The following is a 21,107-nucleotide window of genomic DNA, read 5'->3' on the forward strand; positions in this document are numbered from 1 at the left end:
ACCACCTCACCTCCATCACCACTCACCTATTACCTTCCTACCTATCTACTACCTCAACACTCAACATGGATCTCGCCAGCCTCATCTCCCACCCGGGACCCGATCCCATCATGAAGTCTAGAGCCTCATACAGCCCTCCCATGACTTCCTACAAGCGCTCCATCGAACACACCTCGGACTCCTACTTCCCCTCCGTCCCGATCTCCTACACCCGCTCCCCGCAGCCTCCTCTCTCCCCGCCTGTCGAGGACCAGTCCCCCAAGTGCTCTCTTCCCTCCATCTCTACCTTGCTCGAGGGCGCAGATGGCGCAGCTATGCATGCAGCAAGTATGGCCCCCAATGCTTAGGGAAATTGTCCGGAGAAGACCGAAGGAGTCAATGCTGACAAGAGATTCCTGCAGAGCGCACTAGAATGACCCCTCCTCTGCAACGCGACCTTGATTCCCGCCAACAGTCGCAAGCATATGACCTCAAAGCTAACGGCCCCCAAATCGCCTTGCCCCCCACCCCCCCATTGCGCCCCGGTTCTAGCTTCCACAGCGCCGGACACTCCCCCGCCTCCTCCATCTCTGCTGCCAGCGATGCTGCTGCGCCCAAGCGCTCCGACTCCTACCCTCAAGTGCCCATGGCTCTGCCTAGCCCCTCGGATCGCTCGTCCATCTCCAGCCAGGGTTCAGTTCAGGGTGTCTCCAGTGCTTCCTACGCTTCTCCCGCTCCCAGCGTCTCTTCCTACTCCTCTCCCATTGAGCCTTCGGCCTCGTCCGCCATGTTCTACCAACGCACGGCTCCCTCCACTTCCGCCGCTCCTCTCCCGACGCCAGCAGCACCGCAACAGATTATCTCCCCTGTGAACCCTGCCTGGCAGCACCACCACTACTTCCCTCCCTCCAGCACCACGCCCTACCAGCAGAACCATGATCGCTATATCTGCCGCACCTGCCACAAGGCCTTCTCGAGACCCTCCAGCCTGCGCATCCACTCCCACAGCCACACGGGCGAGAAGCCCTTCCGCTGCACCCACGCCGGTTGTGGGAAGGCCTTCAGCGTGCGCAGCAACATGAAGCGTCATGAGCGTGGCTGCCACAGTGGTCGGCCCGTCGCAACCGCCATGGTTTAAAGTCCGGCACTGGGTGTCCGGTCACCTTGATGCGCCTCGAAGGCAGTCAAGGCAAGAAAAAAGCTCGACCAAACCAAAGAGCAATACGCCAAACTAAAAAAAAAGGACCATACCACTCCATACAACCAACCTCCCTGAACCCAGCGACCATCTGCTCTGTTTTCTTCTTTGAGTGATACCCTTTGTGCATGTTTTATATTCACTTCTTCTGATCCTCACGCACCCGGGAATCCATGGGACTTGGGTGTGTTGTGATGGGAATCCCCATTTTTTCTTTCTTCACTTCCACCTGTGTATATTTGGATGTCTTCTTCCTTTTTTTATATTTTACTGTCCATGTGAAAAGGAGCAGGCGTCGCTGGTTTTCGGTCTGGGAAATGCGAAGCATAAGATTCGGGAGGAGAATCATTGGGCATGGGATTATCGGAGTCTCAACTCTGGTTGAATTGTTTCTTTTCTTCTGTGTTTCCTATATCTTTTCCTATTTTTTCCTTTTTTTCCGTGTGTCATCTCATTTCCTTTGTTATGATGTGACATGACCTTGTGAACAAGAGATGTTCCTCCTATACGATTATAACAAACGCACAACAGCTTTGTTGTACTCTGGTATGAAGAAACCAATTAAGAGCATAGACTCGCATTCAAGATGAAGAACCAGCCTTCCCCCTTCACTGTAATTGTAGACAACTAGCCAACTATCCTATGATACAATGTGAGACGCTGAACCTTGGAAATTCTCCCTACTCCGTACTGTCATTCCTACCCCCTCCACATCCACCTAATTTGCAAATGTACCCGCGTTCTTTCATCCCATAAGTATAGAAGTCCTCACCACCCGCTCTCCTTCAGGCCATACGAAGCAGAATGACACAGGCGTCTTCTAGACTACTCAACTAAATCATATTCCCTCCTACCTAGATTATCCTCCTTCCCTCCATTCCCCTCCTTTATTACCCCTCACGTCTTGACTCTTCTGTCCCTTCAACTTCTTTCTCACTAGCACCGAGGATCTGTCAACGCTTTGACAACGCAAGATAAGTCTTCTTTACCACTTTAATCTTTATTTCCACCATCATTACCATCATGAACGACTGGAAACTAGAACTGAAATAGAAATAAATAAATAACTTACAGAATTAGAAGCACACCTTTCTGTGATTCATTGACTGCCAGTATTATAGAAATATAGGTATTTCAAATTCAAGCGATCTATATACTCATACTCATCCATACCTGCAATGGGAAAAATTGGAAACCTGCGTATAATTCCATCCAACACCACCGCCACCGCCACCACCACTGCCAAATCCCCACTCGCTAACTGACTAAAGCCACTTTCATATCAATCAAATCAATAATATTTGCCTATTCTCCCAAACGGAAAGAAAACAAATCGACGCAGCCACCCGGGACAAGGGAAAGGGAAAGATAAAGGTATCATGACGATCGTAACCAAAAACAGAGACGCGGTATTCCAAATCGGAAGGAAAAAAAAATTGAAATTGCGCGTAAAGGGGAATATTTCCGGATAGTATGTAATAGAGGAAGAGAACAAGAAGGAATAGGGAAGTTGAAGAATAGAGGAGACCTTCGAGAAAGGAAGGTATCAGGAGTCAAGAATAAGCACTCCACGGCCGTAATCGCAATCTCATCATTATTGGGTCGTCATCATCAACCATGAACACTGACCCTACCTGTACTGGCAGCAGGTCCCATGGTCGTTCTCCTCGCTGTCACGGCCCTTCGTTTGGCAATGGCTCCCTTGAAGTCGATCGAGTTGTAATCCTCGGGCATGTGCTCGCCACTGTAGATGCAGAGGACGCGCATGCCTGGCTTGTAAGCCAATCCGCTGAGCAGCTTGGGCGTGATCAGGAAGTACTGGCCGCCGCCGCCGGTTTCAGACGGGGCGCAGGCTATATCGACCAGACGGCCGTGGACCATGCGCTCATTTCGGGGATCCATACCCTGGTTAATTTCGTCGACCACGCGGAAGGGCGATGCGGAGAGAGACTGGAGGGCCATGAGGTAAAAGATGGTGCTGACGGCGCGTTCACCACCGGACTGGCGGTGCGAGTCCAGCAGGGAAAGGTTTTCGTGTTCGCGGAATTTGACGTGGATTTGAATCGACCATTGGTCGAAATCGCTGTCACCTGGTTCGCCGTTCGGACCAGTCTCTTCGGCCTTGTCCAGGGTGACTTGGCCGGCGCAGCCGATGCGGGCGAACGAGTCGGAGAAGGCGTCGCTGATGCTCTTGATGATCGAGTCGAGCTTGGGTTCCCACCGGCCGCGGATTTCGTTGATGGCGTGGTTGTAGTCGTCGAGCTTTTTCTGGAAGTCGGTGAGTTTGTCACGCAGCTTGTCGATCTGACGTCCACGTTCTTCGAATTCTTTGATCACGTTGCTGTTTCCGCCGTGGGTGAGTTCGAGACGAGCCTTTTCGGAGTCAATATCGGCCTCGAGTTGCTCCATTGTCTGATCCTTGATGGTATGTAATAGGTCGGCTAGATCGGGCTGTTGTTGGGAGAGGTTGGCGACCTTCACGGCGTCCTCTTGCAGCTTCTTGACCGTTTTGCCTATGTTCTTGATTTCTTGGTTCGCCTCTTTCAGTTCATCGTGCTTAGCTTCCAGCGTCTGCCGGTGTTCGACATTCCGAGCTTTCAAGACTTCTAGGTCTGAGACACCTTCGATATGCCGCACTTTCAGCTTGATGACCTCTTCGTGAAGTTTTTGGAAGTTTTCAACAGCGTTCTATCATCTGTCAGTAACAGAACTCTTAATTATCCCCTGGTGAACTTACAGCATATTCAATGACGGCTTCAGCCTTGCGAAGGGATGCCTGATCTTGCTCACTACGGAGTTTGGCGACTCGCATTCTCATCTGTTCGAACATTTTCTGGTTTTCCTTCTGCCTCGCTTCTTGTTGGCCTGTTGGTGTGTTAGAGTACTCGATCAGAGAAGAGAGGGACGTGTCACCTACGTATTCTCTCCGGAATCGCCCTGAATTGTGTCAGGGCTGTCTGCTTTTCTCCCTTCTCCCGCTCGAGCTCGCTCTGCACAACGATCCCACGTTAGCACAGTAAATATTTATGACAGCATAAGCTCAACGTACCTGCTCCTGTTTGAGATCAGTGTGCTTCTGACCAAGCTGTTCCAGCCTGGCCTTTTCACTGTTTATCTGCTCTTGCACTTCCTGCACTTCGCCTTTCAATGTACGGATTTTCTGTGTGACTGCTTGTCTCTCTGACGCATCCACTGGTTGCGATGTCCAGACTCTGGCTGGCCTCAGAGGCCTAAGCCGGGAGGAAATTGCGTCGTATTCCCTTCGCCGCATAACCGTATAGTTTATCCTTCCAGAAACCCAGGAAACTAAGCGACCCGCTTTCAAGCGTTCGAAATCATTGTCTGCCATGTCTGCATGACTAATAGGTATCTGGTGCAGGCCCTTTTCGCTACAGAGCATAGCCAGAACTGGATCTGGCCCACTGAGACAATCCTTTGCCCAGCACTCAAATCCAAACTCGCGGAATTCGTCAGCCTCAGCTGCAGAAGGCTGAAGTCTATCTAGTGGCGTGGAACAAGTTCGAATACTGATATCGGTCAACTTCTGTTCGCCGCAGAGAATCCTCTGCAACGTCCTAAAGTCATTCCGAGTTTGTGTTGTGAAGGCCATGAAATCTGTGCGCTGCAAGAAGGACTCCACAGCGTCGGCGTACTTTGGGTCTTTGACTGAGCATGTAACCACCGGAGGCCCAAAGACCTCCTTTTCAAACTTGTCTTGGTTTTGTTGGATCCAATGATAGGCGCGAACGGAATCGGCGGAGAGTCGTCCAAGCTTGTTCTCTTGCTGTCCAGCCTGGGATTCCAGGTTCTGTAACTGACGTTCCGCCTGCTTGATCTGATCGGTTTTCACATTCAAGCTCTCGAAAAGTGGTCGTCGGTCGCTTTTGATCTGGACTGCCTTTTCCTCAATTTCCCTGATTTCCCGTCGCTTTTCTCTCTGTTTCACGGATTAGCAGAGATAGTGAACGTCATCTGGTAAAACTCACTATTTGCTCGTTATACCACTCCACATCGAAGTCATCCGGTTTCTCGTTCAACTGACGTGTGAGTTTGTTTATCATTTGCTGGATTTTAGTCGCTTCTTGTCTATAGCCTTGCCCGCCCTCTTTTTCGGCATTAATTTCATCGTCAAATCCCTTTATCTCCCGCTCATGTTGTTCGATTGTTCGGCCAGCGTCGGAAGCCGCACGCTCGGCTTCCTCTAGACGACGCGTTTTATACTTGATCACCTCGTCCGTTTCGAGACAATATTGTTGCTTCGCATTGACAGATCTCAACGCAGGCTCAAGATCCCCCTTGAGCTGCGCCAGTTCGCGCTCGATTCTTTTGACTTCCCTTCTCATAGTGTTATATCTCTCATGTCCCTGCTTGTACTGCAGGACAGGGCGTGCTACCTCCAACATTTCGATTTTCCTTTTAATCTGAGCCCTCTGGCGCATCCGCTCAACGTCGGCTCTCTGCATTTCTTGCCGATCCTCAAGGTTTGTCAATAGATCACGGTCACCTTGGTTGTCCGCTTGCAGTTTCTTCTGCTCCGCTCTCAAGCGCTTCAGGTTCTCATGCCATTCGATCATCTCCTCGCCAGCGGCGGCTCTTTGTGTCGAATTGAGCAATTCAATCGGCGTAAGAGCTGCGAACTCGGCAACTTTATCCTGGGGAAGGAATTGACACAGGTTATCAATTTGGATAGAGAATGATTGTGCTAGTTTCAGCACCTGGGAGCGGGAAGCCTGTTTCCCGTTGATCGTGAACGTGCTTTTATTGCCGTCACGCTTGATGGTTCTAGAAACGACAGGGTTGTGCCGAGAACCCGGCTTTCCAGCCAGCTCGATCTCGATCGTAGCTTCTCTACAGCCATGCTTGACAAACTCCCCGGTGTCTTTTGCACGTCCGAGATGCTAGATGGAAGACCTGTTAGGGCACGTGCTATACTGTATACGAGAGATTACCGTACCTGTGGACCCCATCCTAAACCTAGACATATCGCACAGACAAGGGTACTCTTTCCGGTACCATTCGGACCAATAACCATATTCAGCTTTGGGCCAGGGAAGAATTCCGCAGACGTGTAGGTTACGAAATCCGTCACTCTGATACGCACAATAGCACCTGGCTTATACGCTTCCTGCGGCCCTCCGTAAAGCAGGCCACTCTGCGATAAAGTCGATTCTGTTCCCGCAGATTGGGTGCTATGATGCTTGCTAGAACCGGACCCTGCTGCGTTTGACGCGACGTATTCATCGGTGTCACGGTAAGCGCTCTCTGAATCTGCACTATCGCTATCTTGATCGTCTTCAGTACCCTCATGAGCACTTCCCGTCTGGGTGATTCCATTCTGCGAGGCATCTCGGGTCACTGTCGACTCTGCAGTTGCAGCACCGGCGTTGCTCTTGTTCGAAAGCCTAGAGCCTGTCGACTTCGCAGGATGATATCTTTCCGTTTCGTTCCCGCTGCCTTCAGACTCTTCAGGATCCTGATCGTTCCCTTCTTGGGATACATGGTCCAGTGTTCCTATCGCCTCTGCAGCTCCCGCTTGGGCCTCGTTATCGTCCATGGTCCCATCCCTTGCGGACTCGTAATTGCCATCGGTTGTCTCCTCAGATTCTTCTGTATCTTCGTCCTGGCTGTTCGTAGACTCACTGCCTTGTCCGTCTTCCACCACTTCCTTTCGTAGCTCCTCATCCCGGATGTCCTGGCCTTCGTCTGAAACCTCGCCCAGTTCCTCTGACCCCTGATCCCCCAAATACTGATCACCCACTTCCTCTTCAAGCTCTACCATCGCATCCTCCACATCAGGCTCCTCAGTACTCAGCCGGAGCCGTTTACTATCCCCCGAGCGATGCGACGACGTGCGCGAACTCCTCATCGGCCTAGAAGACGCTCTCTCACTAACACCACTCACATCGTCATGATCGCCCTCATCAGACCGGCGCCGTCGGCGAGGGATCGACCCCCGAGAAGACATCTTGAATAAATCGAGTCGCGCAACAACGCATACACATCAGCTCACCAGCGCATCGACATTGGTAGTGGATGGATTTCGGAAGGATGAACGGGGTCTGGTCGAAGGCGATGCAAGCGGGCGGAGTCCTGAATGAAACTCCAAGAGAGGGATAGATAAAGAACACCCCAAAGGTAGTATAAAGGTTATCAAATCCCCAAAGTAAACGCGGCTCACGCGTGATTTGACGCGATGAGCGGGACAAAGGGAAATACGCTCAATCTAACCCCTTTGGGGTTAGGCGGGGATGGGTGGCAGTTTCAAGTGGTCCGCCGCGGAGCTTCGGAGTTGCTGCTACTTTGTTTCTATTTCAATTTCAGAGAAGGCCAAGTCTTGGGCGGTTGTTCTTTTTGTGATCTCTTTTCCTTTCTCAGAAGTTACCATTCATGGCATCGAATCAGAAGGTTCGCCGGATTGTCCTTACGGGCGCTGTCACGGTCATCACTATTGCTGGGTCGCTTTACGGTGCTGGCATTAAGACCGGGCAACAGGTTACTCAGGTAATATTCTCCAGCCATTACGTTAGCGGTTATTGGCTTTTACATTTGGTTCTATGGGAAATTATAAGCGCTGATACGGTGATCATGGTATATAGCAAGCCCAAAAGTCCCAAGAGGTCACCATTGATGACCGAATCGACGGCCTCCGAAGCATGCGACAGAATCTGTTATCGAAGAAGGAGCTCGTCGAAAAGCAGCTCCGCGATCTGGATGTGAAGATCGAGGAAAGGAAATTGAAGAATATGGACGGGCCAAAGAGGGAGCCACCGAATTATAAGTAATAAGGGGTGCAATTATCTTTGAACTGTTCAGGTGTAAAGCAGGCAGGTAAGTGATTCATGAAATCGGGCTGTCAAGGAATCAGTCTAGATGCTCATTGTGGTGTTGTTAGAGGACGCGAATCTGCACCGCTTTCTTGTCAGAAAGCTGCTTTGACCTTTGACCTCCCTGTGCTGGTTGGCTCTGCTATGTCGTGTCGGTAATGCACCTCGCTCGCTAGCCCAGGGAAGAGCCCACTCTTCCAAAGCTACATGGTCGCGTCCGGGGACAAAAAAGTGTGAGGTCTTCGCTTCGTCGGCCTTGATCATCCGCTGCGCTTGGTGACGATAGACGACGAGCTTCTAGCAGAGCTGTGCAGAAGCGGCTGTCCCAAGTCGCTGGGTTCGGCTAGGAAGAGGGGGCCATACTGCTCACAACCCTCGCCCAATTCCTGCGTGGCGAGACTCGTTCGTGATATCATGTTTGGACGCTTGCACACCAAATACTGTATGGACCCAAAGTGGTTCAATGGTCTCACGGTGGCTTGGTACATTCTACCATCTACGAAGTGACACAGCCAGTACCATGAGTACTAAACATGGATAATCAATGCCACCAACAATGCACTGGCACGACCGTCCAAGAGCAGGTTGTATGAAGCTGACAGAAATCTATGAACTTATGATATTTCATCCCAAGTGCCAGTAAATCGCGCCAAAGCCCAAAATGTACACCAATAGATAGACCGCTAAACCAGATGAGCAAAATTCCAAGCGAATATATCATGCATCCAAAATACCTCGCGCAAGAGCAGCGAGACTCGCTTCGTATCTCGCTGGATTATGGTCGCTGAACATGCCCGAGCCGAACTTAAGTTCTCCGAATAATGCTTCAGTATCTCGGATAAACTTCAATTGCACTCTTGTTGCGGGCCGACCTAGCAATGGATAGCCATCCTTGTCCATCTCTGAAGTAAAAGCATTCCGCTGGAGCACACGCATCGTCTCAACCACGAATACCTCTCCCGGCGGCATCAGCTTTGGAGCACGCATTTCGTCTCTAAGCATCTTCAAAGTATCCCAGGCCCAGGCATCTTCCCCGACGTCGTTCCCGGCGTGTGTAAGAATTGGCGGTTCATTGACGTAGAATTTGTTGACTATACTTTGCCTCAAGCCTTCCCAAACGCGGAACCGCACGTGAGACTTGGCATTAGAGACATCGCTTTTGAATGCTAGGGATGCCGTGTGCATGTCATGCAAAATGCCTAGTGAGAGACTAGGCACTACATCTTGACCATTGACAACTGTTGTTATCAGGCCGCGCGTTGCACGACGTAAGAAGGGGGACATAGTCGAGGGAGGGCCGTACGCATAGACATGTATCGGTCTTCCAGGAGGAAGGGAAAGGGCTGCGCTGCTATGACGCTCATTGTCTCCAGTCAGACGCAGGTTTCCTTTTGCAGATTGGTAGGAGGTAGTAGTGAATGAAGTTCCGGAACTATCGTTGTTTGGCTCTGAGATCATTGTTGCCAGGAGTGCAGCGACGCCCCCTCCCAGTGAGTGACCGCAGAACACCACACCGTAATCCGGGAATTCCTCCAGGGCCGCCCGAATTGTGATCATAACTCTGCTGCTTCCACCCATTAATAGCCGTTTTGCAGAGGCATGCATACCCTTGTGGACTTTCCAACTTCTACCTTGCCATTCGAGATCATCGTAGTCACATGTCATGTCCGTCAGGATGTCTTCAAAGCCCCATGTCCCTCTTAGGGTAAGAACTACCGCCTTAGACTCATGGTCCACGAAAAGGTAATGGACTAGAGGAAAGCCACTCTCTGTCTCCCCAGCAGCATTAGTCCCACCTGCAGGGTCCACATAGGATGATAACAGAATTGTAGAAGCTGGTAGGCCTGCATGGTCCGAGAACTCGCTGTGCTCGGGACTGTATGATTCTTGGTAAGGAAGAACCTGCGTGGTCCGTGGGATACCCATAACTTTGAGTGCGCTCGAACCATAAGAAGCGGAAGAGAAGCGACAGAAACGTCTGATGTTGTGCACAAAGTGCTTTTCCGGAAAAATGCCGGGCACGGTACCGTCCCGGTTGAGCGCACGGATTGTTTCAATGTCGTCGTATGCACTTTTGCGCGCACGGTGAGCCAAGATAAGTGATGTTTCAGAGCCCGCAGTTGCTAACGAATATAGACTTGGGGAAAATGAACCAGACTGCCGGTAGAATACAGGCGATCCCGGTCGGGAATCGTCGTTCAGAGATATCGCCACATCGCTTTCTGACCTGGTTAAGGACATAGAGCTGCTGCTACGTACGTGAGCCCTCCTTGGAGTTGGTGTTCCCGGCCGTAGGTCCAGCGATTGCCGAGTATAAGCATCCGTCTGTGCCATGAATGACTCATTATTCTTCTCATGTATCGTATAATTGTCTGTTCTGGGATTTCTTCCGTGGCTAGTATCATGGGATGGGCATGATGTAGGAGTCGGGGCGGATTTCATTCGGTGTCCTTGCAATGGTATCCTCGGTAAGCCTCTATTTGCCACGGATGCTGAAGACCCGCGATTGTGCGGTACCGATGAGTTGTCGAGCTTCTTTGTGGAGTTGGAATGTTTTGGTGCTTTTCCGCGCTGACGTAGGTTCTCCGACGAAGAAGGCGTCTTTGGCTTTTCGACAACCGACCCGGAGACCTTACTAGGATCCTTTTCGTTCGAGTATATAAGTTTCTTCTTCGGGGTGAGCTTCGACAGTGTAGCCTTCTCGTGAGTGTCTCTAGACATGTAATTTGCCTGCTTCTTCGGGGAGATGAGTTGCGGTTTCCTTACACTGGGCTCAACACCAACGTGTCTGTCTGCGCAAAGAATGCCATGTGATGAGTTGTCGGCATTCGAAATCCCATCCCCAGTATTTCCCAGTAATTGATGCTCGCTTAGGTCCTCCATACCACTGTCAACACGATTCACTGCCGTATCAGATCTGGAAGGCCTCACATCGGAGCTTCGGGTACTATTGAAAGCTGTGCGGAATACAACAGTATGTTTAGGAACCTGTGATCTGTTTGTGTGGCTATGATCGAGCTCATCACCGAAAGTCTCCTTGACTATCATTGTGCCTGGTGGTGGGGAGATTGCTGCAGTGGCGTCGTCGTAAACTTCCACTGTAATCGTACGTGCTGTGACCAGATCCGTCCTGATAGATGCACGGCAACCCTGGGGAAGTTGCTTCATAATGTATAAGCGGATGTCTTCGTCTGACACTTGATGTTGATCTCCAGGAGGAAGCGAGAGGTATGGGAATTCATCGGAATCGATCGTACTTGCAGGTCTTCGTACAGCATCGAATACCTCTTCATCATTTCCAGGCGATATGAACGATGAGAGATTCATATTATCGTGTGGCTGATCGTAAGAAATAGTCGCCATTTCTAGTTCGTGTGAACCAACAACATCTGCCCTCAGCCCATTATCTAAGATAACAACATCCCAGACTGTTTCCTCCCCGTTGTTTGCGCGGAGGTGTCTTTGCGTGTTTGTCCTTCCCCAGCGTTGCAGGAGTGCAAACCCAACACATCCAACGAGGAGATCGCCCACGCCAATCTTGTCAGTGCCAAGGTCGGCATGCGGACTCCTGAATTCCCTCCTAATGAGAGTAATGATGGCAGCAATCGCCCTCGACGACTCCGTAGAGCCAAGGATAGCGTCGAGGGTAGACAAAAGAGACTGAGACATGTTGGCAGCAGAAGATAGCGTGGTTGAGGAAAGATTAAATGACGCAGCTGCAAAGAAAGATGCAGACGTGACTGTCTTGTGCAAAATGGCCAACTAGGTGCTGAGTTAGCCTTAAAGAAGATGCGAGGTTAGTATCAAGGTGAGAACTCACGCTTCGTTCTAGTAAAGACTCTGCTTCTGCCTTGCCATGCTCTCCGCTGGACCTGATAGCGACGTCACGCCCAGCTCGAGTCAGTATGCCTTCGATCATAGCTCTACTTAGTTCGAGCCCTGTTAACGTCGTCGCTTTCGCACTGTCAAGCGCAAGACCCCCAACAAACGTCCCCAGCCGAAGAGAGAGGGAAGTCGACTGCGTCATGAACGACACCATGGACGCCAGGGGACGCGGGAGGAGAGGTAAGCCCGAAGTGGCAGGAACATGAGCGGCGCCATTGTCACGGAGGACATCTACTTGCGTTTGTTCTTCGACATCCTGCTTCTTCGCCCTCCCGAAGCCAAAGAATCTAGACATCTCGGGGCCTCAGGTATTGGTTGAGACTGTCTTGGTTTCCATTAGGCGGATGTTGTGCAGCCATGAGGCACTGGTCTCAAGTCAGAGACGGAGAACAGAGGTAGAGGTACAAATCCGAAGAATACTGGCTGATAAGAGATGCCCGACCAGATCAGCGGTTGAACGTAGCAGTCAAAGTCTGGTTCCTGCAGTGGTTGACCGGCAGACAGAAATGTAGATCAGCAGCCGGTGGCGACGAATAATCAACCACTCATTAGGGGCTGCGGTTGAGAGCCGGCATGTGATTTTGCGGGATCGCCCCAACAAAACTTGGGTCGTCGGCTTCATCTTCGGGCAGAATCCACCCCTACGCGACTAACTCATTATAGACACTGGTAGTTGTTTCTTCTTCCTCTGTGTGGAGCTCGCAACGCGAATACATTATCGCGAAGCAAGTATACAAGTTTCAAGATTTGGTGCTACCCCACAGGCTCCAGTTTCCCCTCATTCCTTCCCCAAACTCCGTCATCAGATCTTCTCCTGAATTGGGCATCTTCACGTTGCCGGCCAATAATATGCTACATGTCACAACATTGCCTTCCCATCTCCAGGGTACACAACTTTTCTGATCTTGTCGCGGGTGCACTCGGCCACGGTACGTATCCCTGACAGACTCATAGTCTGCCAGAGATCCGCCAAAAGTCCCTTCATCACGGCTTCAGCCCCATTTTTTCCATCGATTGCCAACCCATAGATCACGGGCCTACCAACCAAGACAGCATCCGCTCCCAGACAAAGCGCTTTGATGATATCTGCTCCAGTGCGAACCCCTGAATCAAACAGGACTGTCATCTTGCCACCAACAGCATCAACTATCTCAGGGAGAACTTCGAGGGAGCCGATCGCACCATCAACCTGTCGACCTGTATACATATTAATACAGAGAAGCCTCGCTGGAGAGTGGCTGCCACATACCTCCATGGTTTGAAACGACAATACCGTCACATCCGGCCTCAAGGGCAAGCTTCGCATCATCTACATGCTGAATGCCCTTGAGCACAAGTGGACCATCCCAATTCTTTCGCAAAAATGCAATTTGCTCCCACGCATGTGGCTGACCATAGAATACCTGGGAAATCCATGCCTTGGATGCCCCCACGATGTCCTCTTCTACTGTCGAACCGGATTCCTTCTCAAATTTCGAACGGAACACGGGATCCGTGAAACCGAGTGTGTTGCCGACGCCCCGTATGAACGGAACGTAGGCATTGTCCAGGTCCGCTGGTCGCCAAGCGAGCGACCAAGTGTCTAGGGTAACTACCAGGACGGAGAACCCATTGTCTTTGGCGCGTTTCAGCAATGATAGCGTAATATCATCGTCGCGCGGCCAGTAAAGTTGGAACCATCTTTTACCGTCTCCATTTGCCTGTGCAACCTCCTCAATCGAGCTGCTACTCGCGGTGCTCAGGATATACGGGATCCCGACATTCCCGCAAGCTTCTGCAAGGCCAGACTCCTTATCATCATGAAATATAGACTGGACGCCGACCGGCGCCATGAGAAGAGGGGTTGGATAGTGCTGGCCGAAAAGGTTTACCGCGAGGTTCTGATCATTCATCTACGCGGACACAACCATTGGTCAGCGCTGGGACTTGGGAAAGCGACTGAAGTCTACTAACCGGTTTCAGCATCCGCGGGATTCTTTTCATTTCATCAAGCGTTATACGCGTCAGTCTTCCGACTCTACATCGCAATATCGCGGCGGAAACGACTCAACTCACAGCTTCCATTGTCGAAAAGCCAGTCGATTGCTATCCATTGTAGCCTTCTCTCCAGCACCGCCAGCCACATAGTTGAAGCTACGAGCGCCCAAGGCCTTCTTTGCCTGTTTTTCAAGTAAGCGAGGGTCGGTAGTGACATTAGGCAGGACGCCTGTCAATGCTCCTCGGCCATAGATCTCAGTCTGATAGTCGCCGTAGTTCTCCGACATATTGCGTGTGAAAATATTTAATAATGCCTTTCGATTTCAGGATTTTTACATGAAAGAACAGATGCTGACAGCAAAAGGTAACTCTATAATCAGCCCCCTCACGGATAGACTTGTACCTCATGCAGCCGGCACGTGAACCAGCCATGCCTCGGGATCCTGATCATTACCCGATATGGGATTGCGGCTGACGTCATGGCCACCGGTACCTTGATGCAAGGTAACTAGTTTATTCAATGACCATGTGGAAGAAATATCAATTCGATTTAGAGTATATCTACCGCTTAACCTCAAATAGTAAAACCAACAGACACAAGATGCTACCACATGTAGGAACAAGACGTTAATTCCACGTCGAAGTAATATTGTGAACATCAACGCGGACGTCCTCAGTAGCTCCACCAGTAGACACCAGGCGGGCGTGAACCGCATCATTGCTAGGAAAGATCTGAGCCGTCAAAGACGTCTCACCTTGGCCTCCGAATACCTCGACGCTGGACCTGTCGACGAAGATACTCAACCTCACCATGCTAGTGCTATCCGGCACCAAGGGTCCATGATAGACGCTCGCGAAGGTGTTATCAAATGACACATCCCCTGACTTGGTCCGGTCGAGGAAGATTTGCTGCTTGGCGAAGTCGTAGCCAGCAAGGGTCTGCTCGGTGAAGTTGGCGGAGGCTCGGAGGGCGATTGCAAATGTTGAGGCCTTCGACGTAGCAGAGAAGCTCAGATCTACCCTGAACGTTTCTCCAGTCGTGCTTGCGTTGGTGGAACCTTCAGAGAAGGTACTGTAGGTGCGCGAATAGAGCGGATGCTTGCTCGAGATGGAAGACCACGCTTCCTGGGGCTGCTGGACTAGCGTTGTTTTGTTGTTGATGGTCTTCAGAGCCAGGTGGCGAGGAATGGCCATGGCGCTGCGCCAGGGGTAGGTGGGGATGTTCGCACCATACTGCCAGTTGTTCATCCAGCCGATATGGACGTGGTCTTTAATTGAGAGGCCGTTGTAGCCAGCCGCGGCATAGAAGTCCGGGCCCCAGTCCATCCAGTTGGCGGTTGAGTTACCCGGGTATACCGTATCGGCGTCAGGCGTAAATGTGGTTCCGTCGAACTCGCCCACAAAGTACTGGGTTCCAGAGCCGACGGTGCCTGGAGGACCACCGGGGTTCAGTCCGCTCGTGATAACCCATTTTGTGGAGCTTCCCCCGTCAAGGGGTAGCTTGAAAAGTCCGGGGCACTCCCATACGCCGCCTTGCGCATTGTAAGGACCGAATTCGCTCACTAGCTTCCAGTCTTTGAGGTTGTCAGATGTATAAATTGCAAGCTTGTGCAGTTCGGCTATACTTGTAACGACAACCCATTTCTGGGACTCGTCGTGCCAGAACACAAAGGGGTCTCGGAAGTTCTGGTATTGAGCTTGGTAGGGCTGGGGAGGGTTGGGGATGACTGGGTTGGCGGCATCGTATGTCGTCCATGTTAGACCGTCATCAAGACTGTAGGCGATGGATTGAGATTGCTGGTCCTCTTGGACGGTTTGGCCACTCGGCAATGTCTGTGCAACGGGGTACTATGGAATTACTGTTAGCGATATGCACTCCAGGAGATGGTTCGGTGATGGGGCAAGTACATAGGAAGTATACATGGCAACTAGAGGTGTCTTGCCGTCCTTTCCGAAGCCACTCGTGTTATTGACATCGGCAACAGCACTTCCGCTGAAGTACATCTCGGTGACATCGCTGCCGTATCCTCGGGCCAGAAGGGCAACGGGCTGCTCCTCCCAGTGAGTAAGGTCCTCACTGGTAGCATGCCCCCATGATATGTTGCCCCACTCGATACCACCAGGATTGTACTGGAAGAATAGATGGTAGGTTCCATTATGATACAAAAGCCCATTGGGATCATTCATCCAGTTCTTCTGGGGTGAAAAATGGTATTGACCACGGTAAGGCTGGTCATAGTTGAAGGCATGAGCGATGCCCGCCAACGCACAAACAGTAACGGCCTTCAAAAGACGAGCCATTGCTAATGAGCCCTTTGAGAAATCGTGCTGTGACTGAAGATGATTTCTGAAGATTGAGACATTGGATGACCGGGTTTATATGTGCGCCAGTGGACTCCAAGTCTGTCGTTCAACGGGGTGGGGGTCTGCAATAATGCGCCCAGATATACAAACTTCTACGTTTTGACGCCGAATCGAAGTTTAATGCCTCATCTTCGTATCTGGCCCATATTTTCCGTAAACACGCACTGGCTTCAAGTTCCTGTTTCTTGAACTTGAATTTCCTCTCCCTTTCCGTCCACATATATGCTATCGAGTGACTCAATTGTACTTGTGCAATCAGCCCCGGTTGTGTTTCTTACAAATCCGGGGTGCGTCTTTGAAGAAATGCGGTTATCCAACGTCAATGTATCATTCCCCGCGTGGGGTGTTGTTGACATCGACCGAACACGGACCTCATTCGGGATTGAGCGGATAGCTGCTCCTTGACCAAGAATCGGCCCACCGGCCTACGCTTTCTCGGTGAAATTTCAACGTTTGTTCGGTGAAATTGACTAGATACTGCGGAGTATAGCATCGGTATACCCCTGGTTTCCACTCCACAGTCCCTTCAATTGGCCCCGGACTGCGGGGCTTTGCCGAGTGCGGAGAAACATCGGGAACAGCGTTATTCAGGCCCAATCAGAGTCGGCAGAGTAAGCCGGTGTAGGTGTTGCAGGACTGAGAACATTTAAGCGAATACCCTTACATGAAGTAGTTTCTGTTCGTATATTCGTAAAGGCAGTTGTAAGAGGGGTCTCATGGCGGGGTTGTGGATGGCGTTGGGAAACATCATCCCCACTCAGTCATGTCAATGAATACTATGTAAGCAGTTGCTTGAAAAAGACAATCGAAACTGCACAAAATGCTCTCTACTTCATTTCATAGACTCCAGTCCGCGCAATGGCTGGCATATAACATGAAGCAAAGAAGCTAGATCAAGATTACATTGAGTTGTTATACACAGTGTCGGCTCCTGGAGGCTAGTTGATTCTAGGCCCAAAGTACGGCATGGCCCCAACTGGGAGTGAAATAAATACCTCAATCAAATAAGAATACTTGTGGCGAGAACCCCACTGATCATAACATCACACCCTTAACTCCTTAACCTAATCCGGAGGCGATATCGGACTATTCAGGAGCTGTGCAAGCAAAGAAGGATGGGTAAGCCGATAGCAAGTTGCCCGTGAGTACACCCTGTATGTCCCTCAAAAGCGATGGCATACCATTATCAAGGCCAACAATAACATCTGCTGATTGATATGACGCACACGTCCGTCCACGTACCTATGCTGAATGATAGAACAGGTGACGAATCAGAAGTAGATTGAAAGTGAGACGGCCATAAGTGGAAGTTCTTCATCATGGTGGGTAGGAGAGCAGCGCTTCATAGCTGGTTCAACATTATACCTAAATAAGAACAGAACTTTCCCAATACACTGTCCGTGTGGTGGGAAGGTGCAGTATCCTGGTTATGTATAGGGAAAGGAATCTTGCGAAGGCTAGTATATGGAGTATAACCGAGCGCGGAAGCATGAAGGACCGAGCCGGGCGCATATCTGGTCGCCTGGGAGCTGCCCCGACAACTGAAGGGTGGTGTTCTCATGACATGTAGCTGCCTCTTCTTGATCGATATGCATAGTGTACGACCTAGGATCTTGAAGATAGCCTCTTCTGCTGCAAAGCCGGTGTCTAGAAGCCTCTCCTTAATGTGTCGCGGTATGCTCTAAGTGGACCCCTACCGGCAGTTCAGTCTGACGGCCATCGCTCCATCTAGGAGAGCCTATCCAGCGCGAGCAACTGTATGAATACACCAATGGTCGGTTTTTAGTCAATGAAAAGCATGAGATGTCAAAACGATATGCCAGATTTGATCTGGATGCTCTTTGTGCACTTGTTTCGGATTTGCCACATGTTTCTTCGCCCATCTCTAGGATTGACAAAATGGAGGGTGGGTTCAACAAGGCCTTGCTAATGACTGCGGAAAATGGGAAAGAAGTTATCGCAAAGTTACCATGTCCCAAGGTTATCCCCCCAAGATATAGCACCGCATCCGAAGCAGCTGTTTTGGAATAGGAATATGGTAAAGTTGGTCCGTTCCGCTCCCGAAATTGGATATGCTGACCTGGATTCCTCCAGTGAGGTCTCATACCTCTGTTCCAGTGTGCAAGGTCCTCGGGTGGAGCTCTGACTCCTCAATTCCAGTTGGTTCCGAGTATATTCTAATGGAGAAAGCCCACGGGAAGCAGCTGGTCGATGTATGGGGCGAAATGAATCAGCTGCAGCAGTTCCGGCTTGTTCAATGCCTGGTCCAGCTCGAAAGTCAGTTGGCGGCGTTGGAGTTTCCGGCATATGGAAACTTGTATTTTCGCCGTCTGGGCCCCCAGGAGTCGGTCAGAACTGTTCCAATAGACGACGAATATTGTGTTGGCCCGGCATATAGTGCGTCGTGGTTTCCACAGCTGGGCGAGGGACGTCATACAGGCCCATGTATGTCACCAGTCAACACCATTGGAAACACTTGCTAAAACTACGTTCTTAAAGGGCAGGGGCTTATGGACCTTGGTATTGGGTTGACCAGTCGGGGTCTTGCGCACCTGCAACAGTCGTCGCTTGCTCCTCGTAGACCCCATTTCGGCACCAAATCCGAGCACTTCGAAATCTTGACAAAGGTTAGGGAGACAATGCTACACTTGGGGAATTTCACCCCACTACAGAAGCTCTCTAAGACTACACTGTGGCATAACGGTCTTCACCTGGGCAATATATGCGTTTCCGAAGAGGATCCAACAGCTATCGTCAACATAATCGATTGGCAATTTACCTCGATTATGCCCGCTTTCATGCAAGTTCAATGGCTTTCTTTCCTTGCCCCACCTGATGGTTATGAAGCTGGTACTGTCAAGCCGGAACTACCTCCAAACTTTGAAGAAATGGACGCGGATGAGAAAGCCTTTGCTATCACCGAGAGGGATCGAGCTTTACTCTCAAAATGCTACGAAGCAGCTCTGGTCAAAAACCACATGCCATCGTACTTGGCTATGACTCGGGGTTGACTCCGCTGTCCGATACCTTTTCTCATTCGCAGAAGACACGACTAAGGATGGAATTGTTCCGCTTCGTGATTGCTTGACTCAAATCGCTGAACACTGGAACGAAATGGGAATCACCGAGCAGTGTCCTTATCATATTACCGATGAAGCATTATCAAAGCATGGATTGGAGCTTGCGCGGTACAATGATTGGCTGACACTAAAAGGTTATACACAGGAACTGTTGCACTCAGATGATGAGGGCTGGCTTTCTCCTCAACTCGATTTTGAAAAGGTCCAAGCAAGACATGCTGAACTCTTCGAGCTATACATTGGGAGAGAAACCGAAGACATAACTGAGGAAGAGGCAAAAAAGCTTTGGTTTTATATAGAAGATTCTTAACGGGACTCCAATGCGACACTATGCCTTAAATGTGTCATTGGATGCTATGGCTTTGCTGCTTGGCTCAGGTCCAAGCAGTGGCTGTTTGAAAGACCTATCTTAACGCGTCAGCTGACTGTTGCGATTGTTGCGGTCCATCAATTGATCATACCTGTCGACCCAAATTATCCTTCGCCTGCTTCTCAACGTCTTTCCATATCTCATCAGAAACGGTTGACATCCTTTCTTTCGGCTCATTGACATTGATGACCACAAAAGTCAGATTCCCGTGACTGGAGTTCTTTTCCCTCCACTTTTGGAGCGACTCGTTGGTGGCCTCTGAGTTTACTTAAATGCAAACCCATTTTCTTGCCATCCTTCACCTCTCCCGCGTCCAAGCGCAGTTGCCAGTTCTTATCTTTGTTACCGCTCTTGGGAGGCGCAATGTGAGCTCCGGGAATGGGTCTTCCATAGCTTGCTCACCTGGCCTTCCCGGACCATCATATTCTTAAACTCTTTGAGTGCCTTCGACATATGAAGTCTGAGGGAACGGCCAACAAAGAAGATCACTGAATACAAGGAGTATGAGGAGGAGGAAAGAAGACTTGAGGTTGCGAATACTTCTCCCTATGAGCTTTCGTCTCCCTTTCAAGGCTTTCTGAAACAGAGACCCTTAAAACCCCTGTCACTTGAACCTCCTGGCCCAAATACATGCGAAGCCAATAAGGCCTCACTCCTCGCACACCACTAACTTGCCGTCAATGTATAACTTGCCCTAAACGCCTTGGTGTTTCGGATCATGGAAATATCGCAAGGGCTCTCAAAACCCCTCCACTAAGGGTTGCTAAAGCGAGCATGGAGTTGGCCAATCAATGAAGACACTGCTATCAATGCACGTCTTTTGTGCCCAGACAACGCCATTGAACCAAGTTCGCGTCCGATGTTCATTTGCAGCTTGTAGCCAATGAGCAGGGAAACGTCAGCAAAGGAATGAGACAGTATCGTCCTCTCCTGTTCGGGTTTCTATTTCGGCTTATAACTAGCGAAGTTAGTCACTCCTGAACGGCTATATCTTTCCGCTCATTTGTTAAACAGAAGCCGTACTTCAGTCTAGTGTCCTTCCTTTATATTTCGTACACGCTACCCCAGGCACTTCCTGAGCCGCATTTGTTCTTCCAGCCATCTTATTGGCCCTGTCTGGAGCAATAGATGGACTCCCTTCACGCTGTAAGCGCTGAGTTCTAGGCATCGCTATTGTATGGTGCGCACTGTTCATTTTTGCCCGGGATAGTAATCAATTATTCATATGAAATACATAGATTTGCTGTACAGTGCGGAGGGAAAAGTTCATCCGCGGCACAGTGGTCATTAACTCTAAAGGCAGTCATATCATTGTGAAGTCAGCCATTGCTTTGCTGACCCACAACCTGGTGGGCTAGTTTCGTGGTTGACTGTTTGCATTAAAGCATATTCCCAGATTACTTCTTCATGTTTGGCTATCGAGTAGATCC

The 21,107-nt window shown here is 50.4% G+C and overlaps 9 protein-coding genes across 9 annotated transcripts; 3 read left to right on the forward strand and 6 right to left on the reverse strand.

The window, feature by feature from the left end:
- Positions 1–65: 65 nt before the first annotated feature.
- An12g08230 (uncharacterized protein) lies at positions 66–1,117 on the forward strand (the record flags this gene model as incomplete). The annotated part of the gene is made up of 2 exons (XM_001395837.3): positions 66–327; positions 402–1,117. 2 exons carry the CDS (start codon positions 66–68, stop codon positions 1,115–1,117), a joined length of 978 nt encoding a protein of 325 aa, XP_001395874.1.
- A 1,053-nt stretch (positions 1,118–2,170) lies between these two features.
- Positions 2,171–7,142, reverse strand: An12g08240 (uncharacterized protein; the record flags this gene model as incomplete). Its single annotated transcript, XM_001395838.3, has 9 exons — positions 2,171–2,215; positions 2,250–2,265; positions 2,351–2,442; positions 2,807–3,865; positions 3,915–4,042; positions 4,095–4,167; positions 4,227–5,114; positions 5,164–6,075; positions 6,132–7,142. 9 exons carry the CDS (start codon positions 7,140–7,142, stop codon positions 2,171–2,173), a joined length of 4,224 nt encoding a protein of 1,407 aa, XP_001395875.3.
- Positions 7,143–7,564: 422 nt separating this feature from the next.
- An12g08250 (hypothetical protein) lies at positions 7,565–7,959 on the forward strand (the record flags this gene model as incomplete). Its single annotated transcript, XM_001395839.1, has 2 exons — positions 7,565–7,678; positions 7,774–7,959. 2 exons carry the CDS (start codon positions 7,565–7,567, stop codon positions 7,957–7,959), a joined length of 300 nt encoding a protein of 99 aa, XP_001395876.1.
- A 759-nt stretch (positions 7,960–8,718) lies between these two features.
- Positions 8,719–12,181, reverse strand: An12g08260 (uncharacterized protein; the record flags this gene model as incomplete). The annotated part of the gene is made up of 2 exons (XM_001395840.1): positions 8,719–11,763; positions 11,822–12,181. 2 exons carry the CDS (start codon positions 12,179–12,181, stop codon positions 8,719–8,721), a joined length of 3,405 nt encoding a protein of 1,134 aa, XP_001395877.1.
- A 564-nt stretch (positions 12,182–12,745) lies between these two features.
- On the reverse strand, positions 12,746–14,150 carry An12g08270 (uncharacterized protein; the record flags this gene model as incomplete). The annotated part of the gene is made up of 4 exons (XM_001395841.1): positions 12,746–13,083; positions 13,136–13,778; positions 13,840–13,861; positions 13,942–14,150. The coding sequence occupies 4 exons, from the start codon at positions 14,148–14,150 to the stop codon at positions 12,746–12,748; spliced, it is 1,212 nt and encodes a 403-aa protein (XP_001395878.1).
- A 340-nt stretch (positions 14,151–14,490) lies between these two features.
- On the reverse strand, positions 14,491–16,164 carry inu1 (exo-inulinase inu1-Aspergillus niger; the record flags this gene model as incomplete). The annotated part of the gene is made up of 2 exons (XM_001395842.1): positions 14,491–15,711; positions 15,772–16,164. 2 exons carry the CDS (start codon positions 16,162–16,164, stop codon positions 14,491–14,493), a joined length of 1,614 nt encoding a protein of 537 aa, XP_001395879.1.
- A 1,334-nt stretch (positions 16,165–17,498) lies between these two features.
- An12g08290 (hypothetical protein) lies at positions 17,499–17,947 on the reverse strand (the record flags this gene model as incomplete). The annotated part of the gene is made up of 3 exons (XM_059743579.1): positions 17,499–17,592; positions 17,704–17,856; positions 17,925–17,947. The coding sequence occupies 3 exons, from the start codon at positions 17,945–17,947 to the stop codon at positions 17,499–17,501; spliced, it is 270 nt and encodes an 89-aa protein (XP_059601917.1).
- A 179-nt stretch (positions 17,948–18,126) lies between these two features.
- On the forward strand, positions 18,127–19,238 carry An12g08300 (uncharacterized protein; the record flags this gene model as incomplete). Its single annotated transcript, XM_059743580.1, has 3 exons — positions 18,127–18,133; positions 18,322–18,672; positions 18,727–19,238. The coding sequence occupies 3 exons, from the start codon at positions 18,127–18,129 to the stop codon at positions 19,236–19,238; spliced, it is 870 nt and encodes a 289-aa protein (XP_059601918.1).
- A 524-nt stretch (positions 19,239–19,762) lies between these two features.
- Positions 19,763–20,872, reverse strand: An12g08310 (hypothetical protein; the record flags this gene model as incomplete). The annotated part of the gene is made up of 6 exons (XM_059743581.1): positions 19,763–19,933; positions 20,024–20,079; positions 20,174–20,254; positions 20,349–20,415; positions 20,479–20,607; positions 20,741–20,872. 6 exons carry the CDS (start codon positions 20,870–20,872, stop codon positions 19,763–19,765), a joined length of 636 nt encoding a protein of 211 aa, XP_059601919.1.
- Positions 20,873–21,107: the final 235 nt, after the last annotated feature.

This window comes from Aspergillus niger (assembly GCF_000002855.4).
Source record: "Aspergillus niger supercontig An12".
NCBI classification, from domain to species: domain Eukaryota; kingdom Fungi; phylum Ascomycota; class Eurotiomycetes; order Eurotiales; family Aspergillaceae; genus Aspergillus; species Aspergillus niger.